This window comes from Homalodisca vitripennis, chromosome 2 (assembly GCF_021130785.1).
Source record: "Homalodisca vitripennis isolate AUS2020 chromosome 2, UT_GWSS_2.1, whole genome shotgun sequence".
Classification (NCBI taxonomy): Eukaryota; Metazoa; Arthropoda; class Insecta; order Hemiptera; family Cicadellidae; genus Homalodisca; species Homalodisca vitripennis.
In genome coordinates, this window is record NC_060208.1 from 88,640,224 (window position 1) to 88,655,180 (window position 14,957).

Sequence of the window (14,957 nt, forward strand, 5' to 3'; positions counted from 1 at the left end):
TGTCTGCAGTTACAGTCCAACTTACTAAAAAATTCATGTATTCATACTGGGAATATATAGACCCCCCCACCAACAGCAACCAAGCTATCACGCAAGCCCTTCAAGTCATCACGAATGTGCTAGATACACTCCCATCTCAAAACTGCATAAAGGTGATGATTGGTGATATTAACATTCGACTTGTTGAAGCAAAAACTCCTGAAGGCAGTCTGCTGAATGAGCTTTTACTTTCATATAACATGGAAAGGTTACCCCTACCACCAACAAGAGTCACGCAGAATACACGCTCTTCAATTGACGCCGTATGTGTTGACAGTGGAAATATTCAGAACATGGATGTGGAGATTCTCAACACTGGCATTTCTGACCATACTGGCCAATTATGCAAAACTAAACCTTCCAGTTAGAAAGAAAAACTTCATCATCTGTCAGTCAGACGACATATCAATAATCGTAGCCTCAACAACCTAAAACACTGCCTGGCGGAAGAAAATTGGGACACAGATGCCAACAAAGCTTACAATTAATTTTTCTTTCGATTATTACAGCAGCTCTAGATAAGGTTTGTCCCCTAAAAAAATCGAGAATTAATAACAACTTTAAGACTATACCACTCTGTGATGCAGAAGCAAGAGCACTCAAACAACAGTTTCTTGAGGCTGAAGAAAAATTTATCATGAGTGGAAAAGAAGAAGACAAACAAACTGCTGCCCAGCACAAAAGAACCTACGGGTAACAAACTGAAATCTATCAGACGCAACTTCAGTGCTCAGCATATTAATAACTCCACAAACAAATCCAAAGCCATTTGGAACACTATCAACAATGAGAGACACCTGAAAAAGACAAAAATCAGCAGGAAATCTGGATCATCTCAAAATTTCTGGAAATATTGTAGAAGACCCGACTTTAATATCTAACTATTTTAATGAGCATTTTGCCACCATAGCAGAAAAAAACACTAAATAAAGGTCCTTCGAGATCCTCTGGAGGTCCATCACCCGCAACTCAAAAACACACCTCTTTACATCCAATCTCCCACTTTTAGTACTCAAGCCGACTTCTCCAAAAGAACTAAGCGATGTCCTAAATGGCCTGAAAGTAAAACCATCTGCTGATTTAGATGAGATATCATCAAGCATTGTAAAGGTCTGTAAAAGTGAGTTGCTTTCTCCCACTAGTACATGTTACCAATCTGTCCCTACAAAGTGGAGAGTTTCCCAAGAAAATGAAATTCGCCAAAGTCATTCCACTGCATAAGAACGGAAGCAAACACAGTGTTGAAAATTATAGGCCGATATCGCTCATTTCAACATTTTCAAAGATTATAGAAAAAATTGTCCTGATAAGAATCTTTGAGCACCTTAACAACAACAATATCTTGACAACGAGTCAACATGGCTTCCTTCACAAGAAATCAACTCAGACAGCTCTTGTTGACATGGTAGAACACATAGTGGATAGCATGGATGAAGGCAAAAATGTCATTGGTATGTTTATGGACTTGAGTAAGGCCTTTGATTGTCTCGGCCATGACCTAATACTTGATAAACTGAGATTTCTTGGTTTTCGGGGATGATCCAATGAAGTGGTTTAAGAGTTACCTCAGTGATCGTGAGCAGCTTGTGGAGATCAGACAGATGGTGAATGGTCTTGAGACTAAGACTAGGTCTAGCCTCCTACCAGTGAAAAAGAGTGTTCCACAAGGGTCGGTCCTTGGCCCGATTCTTTTCATTTTATATACGAATGACCTGCCTCAGTACGTTGAGCCTTTAAGCCACACTGTTATGTATGCTGACGATTCGGTTTTGTTAACAGCGCACAAATCTTTAGAAAACCCTTGAAGTAAATTCTTTTATAGCTGTAAACCTTGCCATTGAATACTGCCAGAGCAATGACTTAGTCTTCAATGAATCAAAGACTACCCAAATCATCTTTGGAAGCAAGAAACAAGAAGTCTCAGCTTTGCCTGACTTCCAGGCGGTAAGAGCGACAAAACATCTTGGAGTAATTCATTGATGACTCGCTGAACTGGCAGGACCACATAGATTCTCTCTGCAAGAAACTCAGCAGTGCCCTATTCGCCCTCAGAAGAACGCAAGCAGTTAGCACGCCTGAAGCAGTTTTAACTGCCTACCCATGCCCTTTTTGAGAGCAATATGAGGTATGGTATAATGGCGTGGGGTTGCATCTTCCCAACACAACTTAGAACGTGTGCTCGTTCTTCAGAAGAAAGCAGTGAGGCTGTTATCTGGGCTGGGATGGAGAGACAGCTGCAGAGGACATTTTCAAGGAGCTGAAGTTGATGACAGTTGTGGGTTTCTACATCTACGAAGTCATCGTCCTGGCGACCTCAAATCAGCAGACTCGACATCAAGACCTGCATGGGTATAATACCAGAAATGCCCAAAAACTTTAGCCTTCCTGCTCATCATCGGACACTTTTTGAAAAAAACCATCATATGCAGGGGCAAAATTCTACAAACATCCTGCCTCAAGTCATCAAGAGTGAGAACCCCCAGAACGCTAAAGCTTCATCTCACCAGGTGGCTTCTTGAAAACCCTTTCTACAGTGTGAATGAGTTTTTGAATCTGGCAACAGTTTCATCACTAATCATGGATTCAAAACCGAAATTGATTTGTGAAGCAAGAAATTGTTGTAATTAATTGTATTAATTTGTAACGCCATTTCAGGTCTTTGTGATTTTGAAATAAAGCTCTCTCTCTCTCTCTCTCTCTCATGGTGGTTCTAACACGATCTCTAAGTACGATGGAGCAACCAGGTTTTCTATACATAACATAGCCATGGTCACTGACTTTCTTTGGATCTCTTCAAATGGACATGACTTCAGATTCCAATTGTGCAGGAGTAAAGTCTGAGCCAATGTCAGATACCACCAGACCTTGCAATAAAAAGAAGAACTGGAGCTAAATTCTGCAGTCAGGTTTATTTATTTCAGTTGTATCGTAAAATTGTTTTGTACATTTTGAATTACATTGATGTAGAGGATTTGGTTCATGTCACCTATCATCAGGACTTCATTTGCTTTAGAAAGTTCAACTGCAAATAAAACTTCACCTATATTTATCATAAGTGCTTCATCCACAATCAAACATCTATATATACCTCCTTTTTTTAATCGATTAAGTTGATTAGAAATAAGAACAGAGTTACAATCGTTCTTTTTATTCCATTTACGCTCTGGAAGATATCATTTTAAACAAGCTTAGAAGTCTGCTACTCCTTTCTTTGTAGGGTACAGTACAGTCATTTTCTCAAATTCTTTACGATTAAGGTTGTTTACATGTGTTTTCGTTGTTAAAATTTTTTTGTAGTGTTGAATAATTTGAGATTATTATCAACTACTTGTTATCTGTAACTAGTACAAGATTGTTTATTATACTACTATTGGGAGTGATAGTAAATTGTGAATTCTCTTATTTTATTAGTTCCACAAAGTGTGCTCCATCAAACCCACAATGGTAATTCTTCTCTTGATCCCTTAAAAAGAATTTGAACCAAGTCAATCTAACATTTTGTGATTGGTTTTCTCGCTACTTCCAAAAACTTCATTGTTCTATACTCTTGTAAACTCATTTTAATTAACTAAGTATGTTTTGATTCTTTACCTTAGCTAACCAATAGAAAAAAAGTTATCTTTCAATATTATGGATTAAATTTACCTGTATTTAGTTAAAAATACACCCCCAAAACTTGTCCAATGTTCAAACATTTTATTTTATGTTAACTCACGTGATGTTTTGTGCATTAAAACAATTATTCTGTTACTTATATTAAAGTTCTAAACAATTGCTATTTGTGTTAAATATTTCTTTTTAACCAGTACTTTTAAAAGGTTTACTCAAACCCGAACCTACTACAAGAATGTGTGCTACCTACGATTTTACAGTCAGAGCGCAACTAACATTTAAGTTTCGGGTTAAGGGTTTCAGTTCCACACTAGAAAAACGTATCAAGAATTCAATGGCAATTATAAAAAACAACATTCAGAAATTGCCTTCATTAAATGAAACAAGAAACAGATAAAACAGGTGTTTGTTCAGATTAAATCATTAATACATCTAAAATCGTTCCGACAACCAAAGCTAGAGTAACCTCTTTGTCATACTAATTATTTCACATGTATAGATTTATTGTTGATTAATTTAGAATTCAACATTAAGTAATACTGTATTAATTTGTATATATTAATTTTTTTTTTCACATCAATTTTTAAATTAACTTCGGTTTTTCGTTATCATTTGTCTTTATCCTCTTACCTTTCTTGATAAAATTGTAACTGTAAGTAGATTGTAGTTCTGTTAGGATTTTCAGAAATATTTGCTGTTAAACTAAATTTTTTGGTCGGACTGTTCTTGCAGCATCACTGCCGAGCCTGTGGTCAGGTGTTCTGTTCGCAGTGTTCATCCCGTACCTGTACTCTGCCTAAGTTTGGGATAGAGAAGGAGGTGCGAGTCTGTGAGGCATGTTATAATAAGCTCAACAAGTAAGTACTCGTTATTATAGAGTACACTTCTCCTATTCTAGAATGTGAAATCGAATTGTAGTTAATTATGTTAAATTAAAGGTAATTCAATTCCATCTTGTAGAGTATATATAAAAGTTGATCAGCTGTCAAAAATCTCTAACACAAAATTATCTAAGAATTATTAAAATACAAGTTTTAATATGTATTTTTTTTATAACAGTCATACTGATTTTTCAAATAATATTTCCTTTATAATAATATATAGAAAGCTGTATAAATGGTTTACCAAACTACTCTATGAGTTAAAATAATTTCTTCCTAATTACTTTAAGTGTACTAATAATGAAAATTGGAATCTAATACAACAAAGTGGTATAATTAAATATGCATAGTAAAATAATTATTTTCTTTATGGCAAGTAATCGTATATCTTAATAAGTCATAAGTCATAAGTTCTTTATTGTCATTAAACATTACAAAAATGTGATAGACATAGTCAATTTGTAACAATAAGTTAGGCTATTACAATAATTTAAATGAATGAAACATAAGTAGCCTAAAATAATAGTCTATATAACAAGTAGGCCCTAGTTAAATTATAATATTATCAAACTTTAAAAAATCTTTTAAGTCATAAAAAGGGTTAGCAATTAACCATTTGTGAAATCTGACCTTAAATAGACTAAGAGGTAAGGACTTGGATGCAATATGTAGTTTAATTGTACAACTTGAGGCCAACAACATTGTAACTATTTGTACTCTTACTTAATCTGCAAAGTGGGATTACTGCCTTAGACTGATTGCAAGTGTCATGATTGTGAACATCACTATGTACGGAAACTAAATTTGAGTTATTTTTTCACATTTACCACACAGACAAATATATACAGGTTTATCACAGTTAAAATTCTACTATCTACAAAAAGGGGTTTGCAATGAGCTTTGACTAGAGATTTGGTAACAATCCTAATGGCCTTCTTTTGAAGCAATAAAATAATATTTACATGACTGCTGTTTCCCCACAGGAGAACACCATAACATATCACAGAATGAAAAAAGGCAAAATAAACTATACGTAAATATTGTAATGGTAACATGGAAGAAAGACTCTTGAGCAAGTAAAATTACTTTGGCTAACTTTGTGCACATTGATTCTATTTGGGGAGTCCAAAGTTAACTTATTATCTACTATTATTCCTAATATTTTAATTTCTGTGATGGATTCAATATGGCCTAGGCTTACACTATTTTTTAAGCTACATAAAAGATTTTGGGTTTTGCCCTGATTCAGTGTTAAACTGTTTGCTGCAAACCAATCTACTGCTTGCTTCATGGTGTTTTCTACTACTAATGAAAGACTATTTACATCACTGTCAACACTTAAAAAAGTAGTAGTGTCGTCCGCAAACATAGCGGTAAAGGATCGACTAATATTATTTGGCAGATCATTCATAATCAAAAGAAACAATGTTGGGCCTAATATAGATCCCTGAGGCACACCTTCATTTACCTCAACTTTTTTTTAGATTGATCCTTACCATTATCTACATATTGCGACCTTCCAAGTAAGTACGATTTAAAGAAAATCTACTAATTGGTGACCACAAACACCATAATAATTAAGTTTCTCCAAAAGAATCTGGTGGTCAATACAGTCCAAAACGCCTTACTCAGATCACAAGCTGTGATCTGAGCAAGGCGTCTGTCTTCGAAAGCCTGTAACATTTTTGAAATTAAAGGACTCAAGGGCATCAACTGTCGATCTATTTTTAACGGAAACCAAATTGTGAGTTTGAAAAAATATCATTCTCACTTAAAAAGGTACACAATTGCCTATGTACAACATGTTCTATGATTTTACCAATACAAGGCACAAGAGATACAGGACGGTAGTTACAGACCTGGTTTCTGTCATTCTTCTTGAACACCGGCACAACTCTGGACACTTTCTGTGAAGTAGGAAACACACCCTCTTTAAGGCAAGCGTTTATATGCATAGCATAAGAGGCAGCATTATTTCACTAATCACCATTTTCAAAATATAACTAGACAGGCCATATACATCTTTGCTTTTGGTGCACTTCATTTTATTCACTGTACACAACAAGTTTTTTTCAGATACAGTTTCCCAATGAAGTTGCTGCTGAGGTTGCACGATGTTCCGCAGAAAAGTGGCTTGAAGTCGCAACAGGTTTTGACTCCGCAGCCTTGATAGCGTGTACTGACTCGATGAAGAAGTTGTTGAACTCATCAGCGGAAATGTTTGTTGTCTCGTTTACGGCTGGGGATGTCTTCTTTTTTAATAAGAGACCAGGCTGCCTGACAAGGGTTGCTCGCAGACTCAATAAAGTTGACATTGGCTACTAGTTTGGCTTGATTTACTGATTTCCTGTACCGACATCTGATCTCCTTATAGGCCCTAAGAGCCTGTTCGCTCCCAGTAGTTTTGAAAAACTGTTCGGTAACCCATCACCCCTCTTCCTTAAAATTTCCAGCTCCGGAGTATACCACGCAAGATGTGATTTTAAATAGACCGTTCTTCACGGTATGAGCTTTAGCTTTTACACACTTCAAAGGGCAACAATCATTGAATATTTCTAAAAACTTGTTGAAGAACTGGTCAAACATGGTTTCTGCTGTCATTGTTTTGCACTTGAGAAGTTCTAGCCAGTTTCATTTCACTTAAGCAAAATTTAAAATACAAAATGCTATTTACAGAAATGTTTTCTAACCATTTTTACTACAGGAGTTTCTTTGGGCGCAACTTCCAGCAAACAATTACATTTTATTTCCATCTCGACACCCTCATGATCTGCTATGTCAGGGCATACAACTTTGTACTCATAAGCAGATGTCTCAATATCTGTGAAAATATTATCCAGACAGTTGTTATTCCTTGTGGGTTGATTGTTGACGTAGTGACAGTTAAACTGAGCAAGAACAATTTTTCAACTTCTTAACTGTAGGCGAGTTTATAGTTGACGTCAAATTTAGCATTAACATCCCCACCTATAACTATGTAAGCCTTGAAGCAACCCAAATAAATTAAAAGCTGCTCCAGTTTTTCTAAAAATATATTTGCATCACCAGCTGGAGAGTGATAAAGAGTTATTGTGAGTAGGTTGAGGTAAGAAAGCAAAACTGCTGTACATTCAAAATGGAGCTCTTCACAGAATTGATCCACCGCTATACGCTCATACCTTAAGCTACTAGTAGCTGAAATAAATATGCCTGTTCCACCTCTAATGTGATTACTTCTGCAGAATAAAGATGCTCGCACATAGCCCTCCACATCCACACAATCCTGTTTCCTGATCACTGAGCCAATGTTCACAAAAACACAGCAGGTCATAATGATTTTCATCACCCAGGACACTTAAAAATATTTTTCTTTTTCTTGCAAACCTTGTACATTTAAGAACAGTAACTTTAGGTTAGGCTTTGAGGTAGGCCCATATATGACGTCTTGTGTCGGCGACCCTGGGTAGGCACCGTCGCACCTAATCGTAGTAGTGTCACTAACCTCAACATTAGTTCCATCCTCAATAGAGGGTACAAGCTTAGATCCACAAACTAGGCCCTAAGTATTTTGCAGATTCGCCTGTACATTTTCCAAAAAAGAAGCCTCATGGGCTTCTTTCTCCACGGGACTTTGGCGTTTAAACACAAACCGACTTACATAAGAACCTTCAGGCCAGAATTCTTCATCATATACTGTGGTCCACAGCGACAAAGGGACACCTATTTTAAATGAACTGTATCCTGGAAACTTATTTTTTAACTTTGTCACTTCAAAATTATTTTTACCTTTGGCTCGAGCATTAACATATTGCTTAATATGTCACTTTCAACACCTTCGGCAAACCTAGAAACAAATATATACTTATGTTTTTCCACAAACTTCAGTCTATCGTCATTAACCGAAGCGCGGGCCCGTTAAGAACTGATATCTTTTGGGGTTATTTTTAACCTTTTTCCGTTTGTTTACGCTTTCTGTATTTCACTTCAATAAATCCGTTATTGGGAGTACTCACTTCCTCTTCCAAAAACCACTTGTTCCACATTGGACGATGGGACAGACGGAACATCTGTTGTTTTTGCAGACCTGGGACGTGATGTGACGGTAATGCCTGGTTCTCATGTAGCCTGGCTGACCTCACCTTGTCGTTTTTTTTTTTCCATTTCAGACAGGTTTCTTTTCACGTTAGCAAAAGTTTTTAGGTGGTAGCACTGAAATTTCTTTGCTCTTACAGGAAAAAGGTGAATTAACTGCTGGCGTCAAAATATGTTTGTCATTTACGCTTCTAACTGACTTCATACAGTTATTTGTAAAATTCAAATCTTTGGTTTCCAAAGAAGAGTCAATTTTCGGCAAAGCAGAATTTTATGGCACCAGCATAAGAAACACTGCTATTTCCAATATAAATGTCACCAATAGCCTCTGTGTGATTATTCACGATTGAGGTTAGTTTGGCATTTTCATTTTGCATGATATTTAATTGAGTTCTGAGTTCTAGCTGATTTTGTGTTAGATCAGAAATTTTGATCGGTCAAAATTTTAATAAAATCAAAACATTTACACATACTGTCCTCAATTCCTTTGCTCTCAACAGCACTAGCAACTTCAGGTGATGTACTCACAGCAACTCTAGAAGATGTATTCAAGTCGTCTAGCAGACCGGTTTGCCCCAGACAGCCATCACACTTAAAAATCCGATTTTTCCCCTTTTGAATATGAATATTCACTTTTAGATTTTCCTGCACAATGAAAGTGGAACCAGCTCTTGCAAATTCCCTCGCACATAATGCCACCGCTGCTATTAGTGACCCTTTTAGAACAAACACCACACAACGAATTTTTGTTTCTAGGCGCCATCTAATATTTTGTCCATTCATTGTGTTTGTTGGTTCAGTTATATTATTTTACATACGTACTGATTACATTACAAATCAATATCAAAAATTACAATTAGATAATGGAACTAATCAAACTAAGTATTAAAATTAACGTCTGTACTTAGAAAATGATTGTTTATAAATTGCCTTATGATTTACTATGGAAAAGACTGTTACTGAAGTTAAAAATAATAAATAATTGTGTAGAGAGCACTGTGTATATAATAACACTACACTTAAAATACAGTTTAAATTAAATAAAGATTCATACATAAATTATGTAGCACCTGATAGGTCTTGTAATAATTTTCTGGAAGAATTCTTTTGATTTTGGGGTCAAAAGGAGCAAAGTTGCAAGTAAATCCAAAAGAAATGCTTAAAGATGTTACGTTCTGTCATCCATCAGGTCCTTCTATTTGTTACTATTTAAAAAGTTTTTAAGTATTAAAAAATAAATTAATTAAATTAAAACCAAACAAAAAACTATGTTATAATTAAATGACCTTGCCTTAGTGGGATTTTGTTTAATACTTGTAGTTCCAGACAAAAAATTAGTAGTGACATAAAGAATGCCAGGTACTTACATTGGTATTGCTGTAGATGATAGGCCTATTTTGAGTGTGTTGTAGTATTTTACTCAACAGCTGTGAAAAGTATAAATACAAAGATAATTCTACTTTATTTTATTAAAAGCTTATTTTTGAACTTAAAAAGAAAAGAAATCCCTATATTCAGTATAATTTTATTTAAATGTTTTATTTACTACTTTTATTTTATTTCCATTTTTATAAAGGCATTTATATCAAATTATTTTCTAAAACAAATTTTTTACTTCATAGCTACAATAAACTATTCATCATGAAAAAATGTCAAAGTTTCAAAAGTCTTCTTCCTGGTAGGTCATTAAAATGATAGATAATATTAATTATAATGTTCTTATGGTCTGTCAGCCAATAAATTTGTCGGCTGTGAATTACGTGTTTGGCTATTAGCACTGCTTACTTTTTTCCATAATCGTGTTTTTATGTAAAAACAAATTATAAATTTATGTAAATTTAAATTATTAGTATAATAATATCAATATTATTTGGATGTTTCTATAGCATCAAGCTTTTATTTATATTTATGTTTTCTGTATTGCTGCCAAGTGAATAAAAGTTTGATAGTCTATTGTTCACATTAGTTTGTTTGGGAATAATATAATGATATACAGTTGTTCTATGGCCTTTCGTGTTGTATAGCAAAAAAACTTATATATATATATGAAGATTTGTTAATAAAACTCACATGTTTGTAAACCAGTTAAGTGGTTATTAAACAACAATTTATAAATGTATAAAAATTAGGCTGTAAAATTAAGGGGACAAAATAGCAAATTAGCTATGGCACTCAAAGTATTAATTCCAAATAAAAATTACAATCTAGGGCGGTAGTTTTTTGCAACTTCCATATACAGGATGTTTACAAAAGGGTGTTACAAACTTCTGTGGGTGATAGTATTCATTATTTCAATCAAAAAATGTGCTACAAACATAGGTTGAGAAATGTGTTGTTTATCCGCTAGCCGCCATTTTGTATTGTCTACATGATCTTTAGAACTAGTTAAGCTATAGAAATCAAATTTTGACACATAGGTTTAAATAGATAAGAGGAAAATTAAAAAGAATAATTGTGTTAATTTCTTTAATATTAAAAAAATAGTGGCTGTAGACAATTTTACAAGATACCAACTATTTTTTAATTTGTATAACAATTCCAAAGTACTTATTTCAACGAAACTCGTCATCACATAAGCAAACACGACCACTTTAAAGATACGCTTGCACTAAGAAATTTTTTATAACTGATGTATTACAGCTGATGCCTATCAAAAGACAAAATGTTTGCTACTCCTGACTTGTGCAAGTGTACCTTTAAAGTGGTCGTGCTCGCTTATGCATCGGCAGATTTTGTTGAAATAAGTGCCATTGGAAATGTAATTAAATTGCTCAAATAGTTGGTGTCTAGTAAATGTTTTATAACTATAATGGTTTTTTAAAATAATTTTACTTTAAAAACTTTCAAAAGATGCCATTTTGTTAATATCAAGAAAATAACATAGTTATTAGTTTAACTTTTCTCTTATCTATTCAAACCTGTGTCAAATTTGGTTTCTTTAGCTTAACTAGTTCCAAAGATAATAATTTCTTTATAAATCATATAAAATGGCGGCTAGCAGCTAGACATTTCTCGACCTATGTTCATATGATATTTTTTGTTTTAAATGTTGAAAACTATCACCTGAAGAAGTCTGTGACACCCTTTTGTAAACACCCTGTATATGGACATTGGCATCCTTCGATCATGTTTTAATGTGTATATATAAGGACATTGTCACAAAAGAGCTAACTAAGCACTATATAACTAAGTGTATCGCAAAATGTTTGAAAATCTTAAACTTTGAACGTGTCATACCTTTGTTTACAATATTTATTGTATTATTTTCTAAATTAAAATTAAAAACTTACATAACAGATCAATCCCTGGCATGAATTACGTTGTGTTAGCATTGAATTTGTGTTAGTCAATAAAGAAATTACAACTAGGCTCTACCACTTTTACAATGAGTATAAAGTGCAGACATTTTCTATAAGGTTAATGTGTTTGTATTTTATTATTGTTTAGTGCTTAAATAAGCTTAGACTCAGCATAATAACATCACAATGCTCTCTAGGCCGGCCACCACTGCGAAACAGAATAGCGTTGAAGAGTTGCCGGTGGAATACCTCACAAGTTCTCTGGCCCAGCAGAATCAGGTAGATCACTGACTTATTGTGAGCTTTTGGCAATATTGTAGAAATGTAATTTATGTTTAACAATTAAAATAACACTATAATGTCATTAGAAGATGTGGGAGTATATTGTTGACTCAACTCTGCTAATACTGTTTTGACCAAAATATTGAATAGACAAAAAAGTAGTAGCACACTAAGGGTAATTTATGAATTTGATTGATGAATTTAATCATTTTTAATTTAAAACATTATATACAAATCTGAATGTTATACAGTTTCTGATACATAATTCATTTACCTTTTTTTAAAAAAAATGTTATTTACATTTTCTAAAACCTTTTGTTTACGTCCAAAACCCTCTGGCACTTTTCACATAGTCACACAAAAAATAACTCGACACTTTTTCTGCATGGATTTTTTTATCTCTGGCACTAAAAGGGTTAACCTTAATGTCATATCTGATAGTATAATTATATATAAATGAATACCAAATACTATTTTATAATAACTTAAAAAGCCATATTGTATGCCTGTAAGCCTACTTAGTTTGACATTCTATACATTTCTGTATTATTCTAAATTGCATATTGAGTTGTGTGAACAAATCATGGTAACATTTAAAATGTTTTCGATTCTAGTTAAGCATCAAGTTATTTAATAGCTCTTTATACTTGTTATAAAAATGCTCTTTTAACACACTTGGATTTTATAATGATTCAGTGTTTTGTATAATTTTACATTAGTAATGTTTTCAACAATCACACTTATTAGATACATTTAGACCATTCACACATTAAATACTCATTATTAAATTATTGTTTTGGTTTGTCTGTGAAGAGCTAACAAGTATATGATCAATTGTTATTTTAACTAGGGTTTTTTTACTGTCCATTGGTACAACTTCTTGTCTGTGATGGTTATAAAACTGGCCATTGGATATCATGTGAAAAGTTAATTTTCAGTGAGAGATGACTTAGCTTAACAGACCATTAGGAAATAAAAGCTATCCAAACTCTTATAAGTAAAACAGACAAGTAGGATTTGTACAACAAAATCAGGACTGCAAAAAGTTCCAATAATTTCACAATGGCTTCAATATAAACATTAGTTCCATTATTAATTTAGGACAAATACTGCGCTCACTCATATTTGACTAAACTGTAAATGCCATATACACTCATAGACTAACTGTTGTTGCCTTTTGGTAAGGCTTTGGAGATTTTTTTTCTATGATTGTTTGTCCATGTGATGCGTACTGATACTTCTGCGCATTTGGCAGACCTTTTTGGACCTTTTTTTTGTGACGAGTGGAATGCTTCTACTGTGACGACTGAGATTTACTTTCCGGATCGTTTCCGTACACCAAAGACTTGTTAAGAGACTGTACAAGTGACTTGTTCATGAAGTAGAGGTCACTGTTTGTGGAGTCAAGCATATCCTATGAGACTTCAAAATAAAGTTGCTCATGCTTTGCCATCAGCAGCTTAGGTGTGAATTTTACCATCATTCTCTCCATTGCCAAATCTTTGGTCAAAATGGAATATGCCAAAAAAGAGTTGATAACCATCTCTTTGGAAATTTCTCGGATAAGTCACATGATAGTTCTGTATAAACACTGTGTTCATTTACTTTGGTAATAATCTGGTCAATTTGGCATATTAAAACTGATTGTATGACTCCTTATCTGTGTGATGCCATAGCATCGTCACTAAATGTGGTCGGAATCTTGCAAATGGTTTCTAATTTTCCTATTTTTATCCAATTTGATGCAGTAGTGTTGCTCCAATTATTCCATAATTTTCCCTACAATAAAAGAACTGATGAGATCACTACACACTCACTCAAATGCTGCTAACCAGCAACAGAACAACCCTGTAACCCTGTAGACTGACACTATCTACAGGTGGGAAGAAATTCACACATGTGCACAAAGCTTTGAGGTCAGCTCATGCAAGTCCTTATGGCTCCTGTTCATCAAGTTTTTGTGAAAAAATGTAGCAGATACTTTTAAAACAGATATAGTATCTAGAAATGTCATCTATTAAATCACATGGCCAAATACAGGAAAGTAAAATTATTTATGGTTCTCACTCTTAATTCACCCATTGAAAGTTTTTGCAAAATATTATCATGTTTGACTTAACCCTTATAACGTCAGTATATCTTTTCACGACTTCCAGCAAACGGCACAATATATAAAAAAAAATTTTAAATGTGTAAAGTTCATTTTTATTTTTACTTTCTATAATTATGGTAAGTATAAAAAAGTAAAAATTTTAAAATTATAAAGTCACTGTACTCAGGATCGTCAATGTTAACGAGACATGTTATTTATCACTAATAATGAACACGGTACTTTGGAATTATACCGACCACACCCAGACATGAATCGTTATTTGACATTTTGCTTCTACTGATTACTAGATTAGCGTAGAACAATATTTCGTCAATATAAAACAGGAATTGTCTTATCGCAAACCCCTCCCCATCCTCAGACAGAGGTCAAAGTCGAGCGGTCTAGTAGATAACGTGATTGCAGAGTCTCGCCGCCCATTCAGATGATGCGTCGCTTTGTTGTACTTCCGTGTTTTACCTCTACATTTCTCCAAACACAAAAATTCAATAAAAACAAACATGATCAAACTAAAACTAAACTCTTTATTGAAAAAACACTCAAAACTTGTTTTTATTCTTGATCATACTCCGCCACCCAAAATGCGAGTGCCATGCCTTCTCGCTGATGTCAACGAAAGAAAAACATCCCTCGAGATAGTACCTATCAGTAAAATATCAAATT

The 14,957-nt window shown here is 34.0% G+C and overlaps 1 protein-coding gene across 5 annotated transcripts in view; it reads left to right on the forward strand.

The window, feature by feature from the left end:
- The window catches only part of LOC124354339 (hepatocyte growth factor-regulated tyrosine kinase substrate), a 72,249-nt gene that overhangs the window by 26,359 nt on the left and 30,933 nt on the right, over nt 1-14,957 (forward strand). For all 5 annotated transcript variants that reach the window (XM_046804711.1, XM_046804710.1, XM_046804712.1 and 2 more), the window contains 2 exons: nt 4,384-4,508; nt 12,100-12,181. In XM_046804711.1, coding sequence (XP_046660667.1) covers nt 4,384-4,508; nt 12,100-12,181 — 207 coding nt within the window. The remainder of the gene's footprint in view (nt 1-4,383; nt 4,509-12,099; nt 12,182-14,957) is intronic.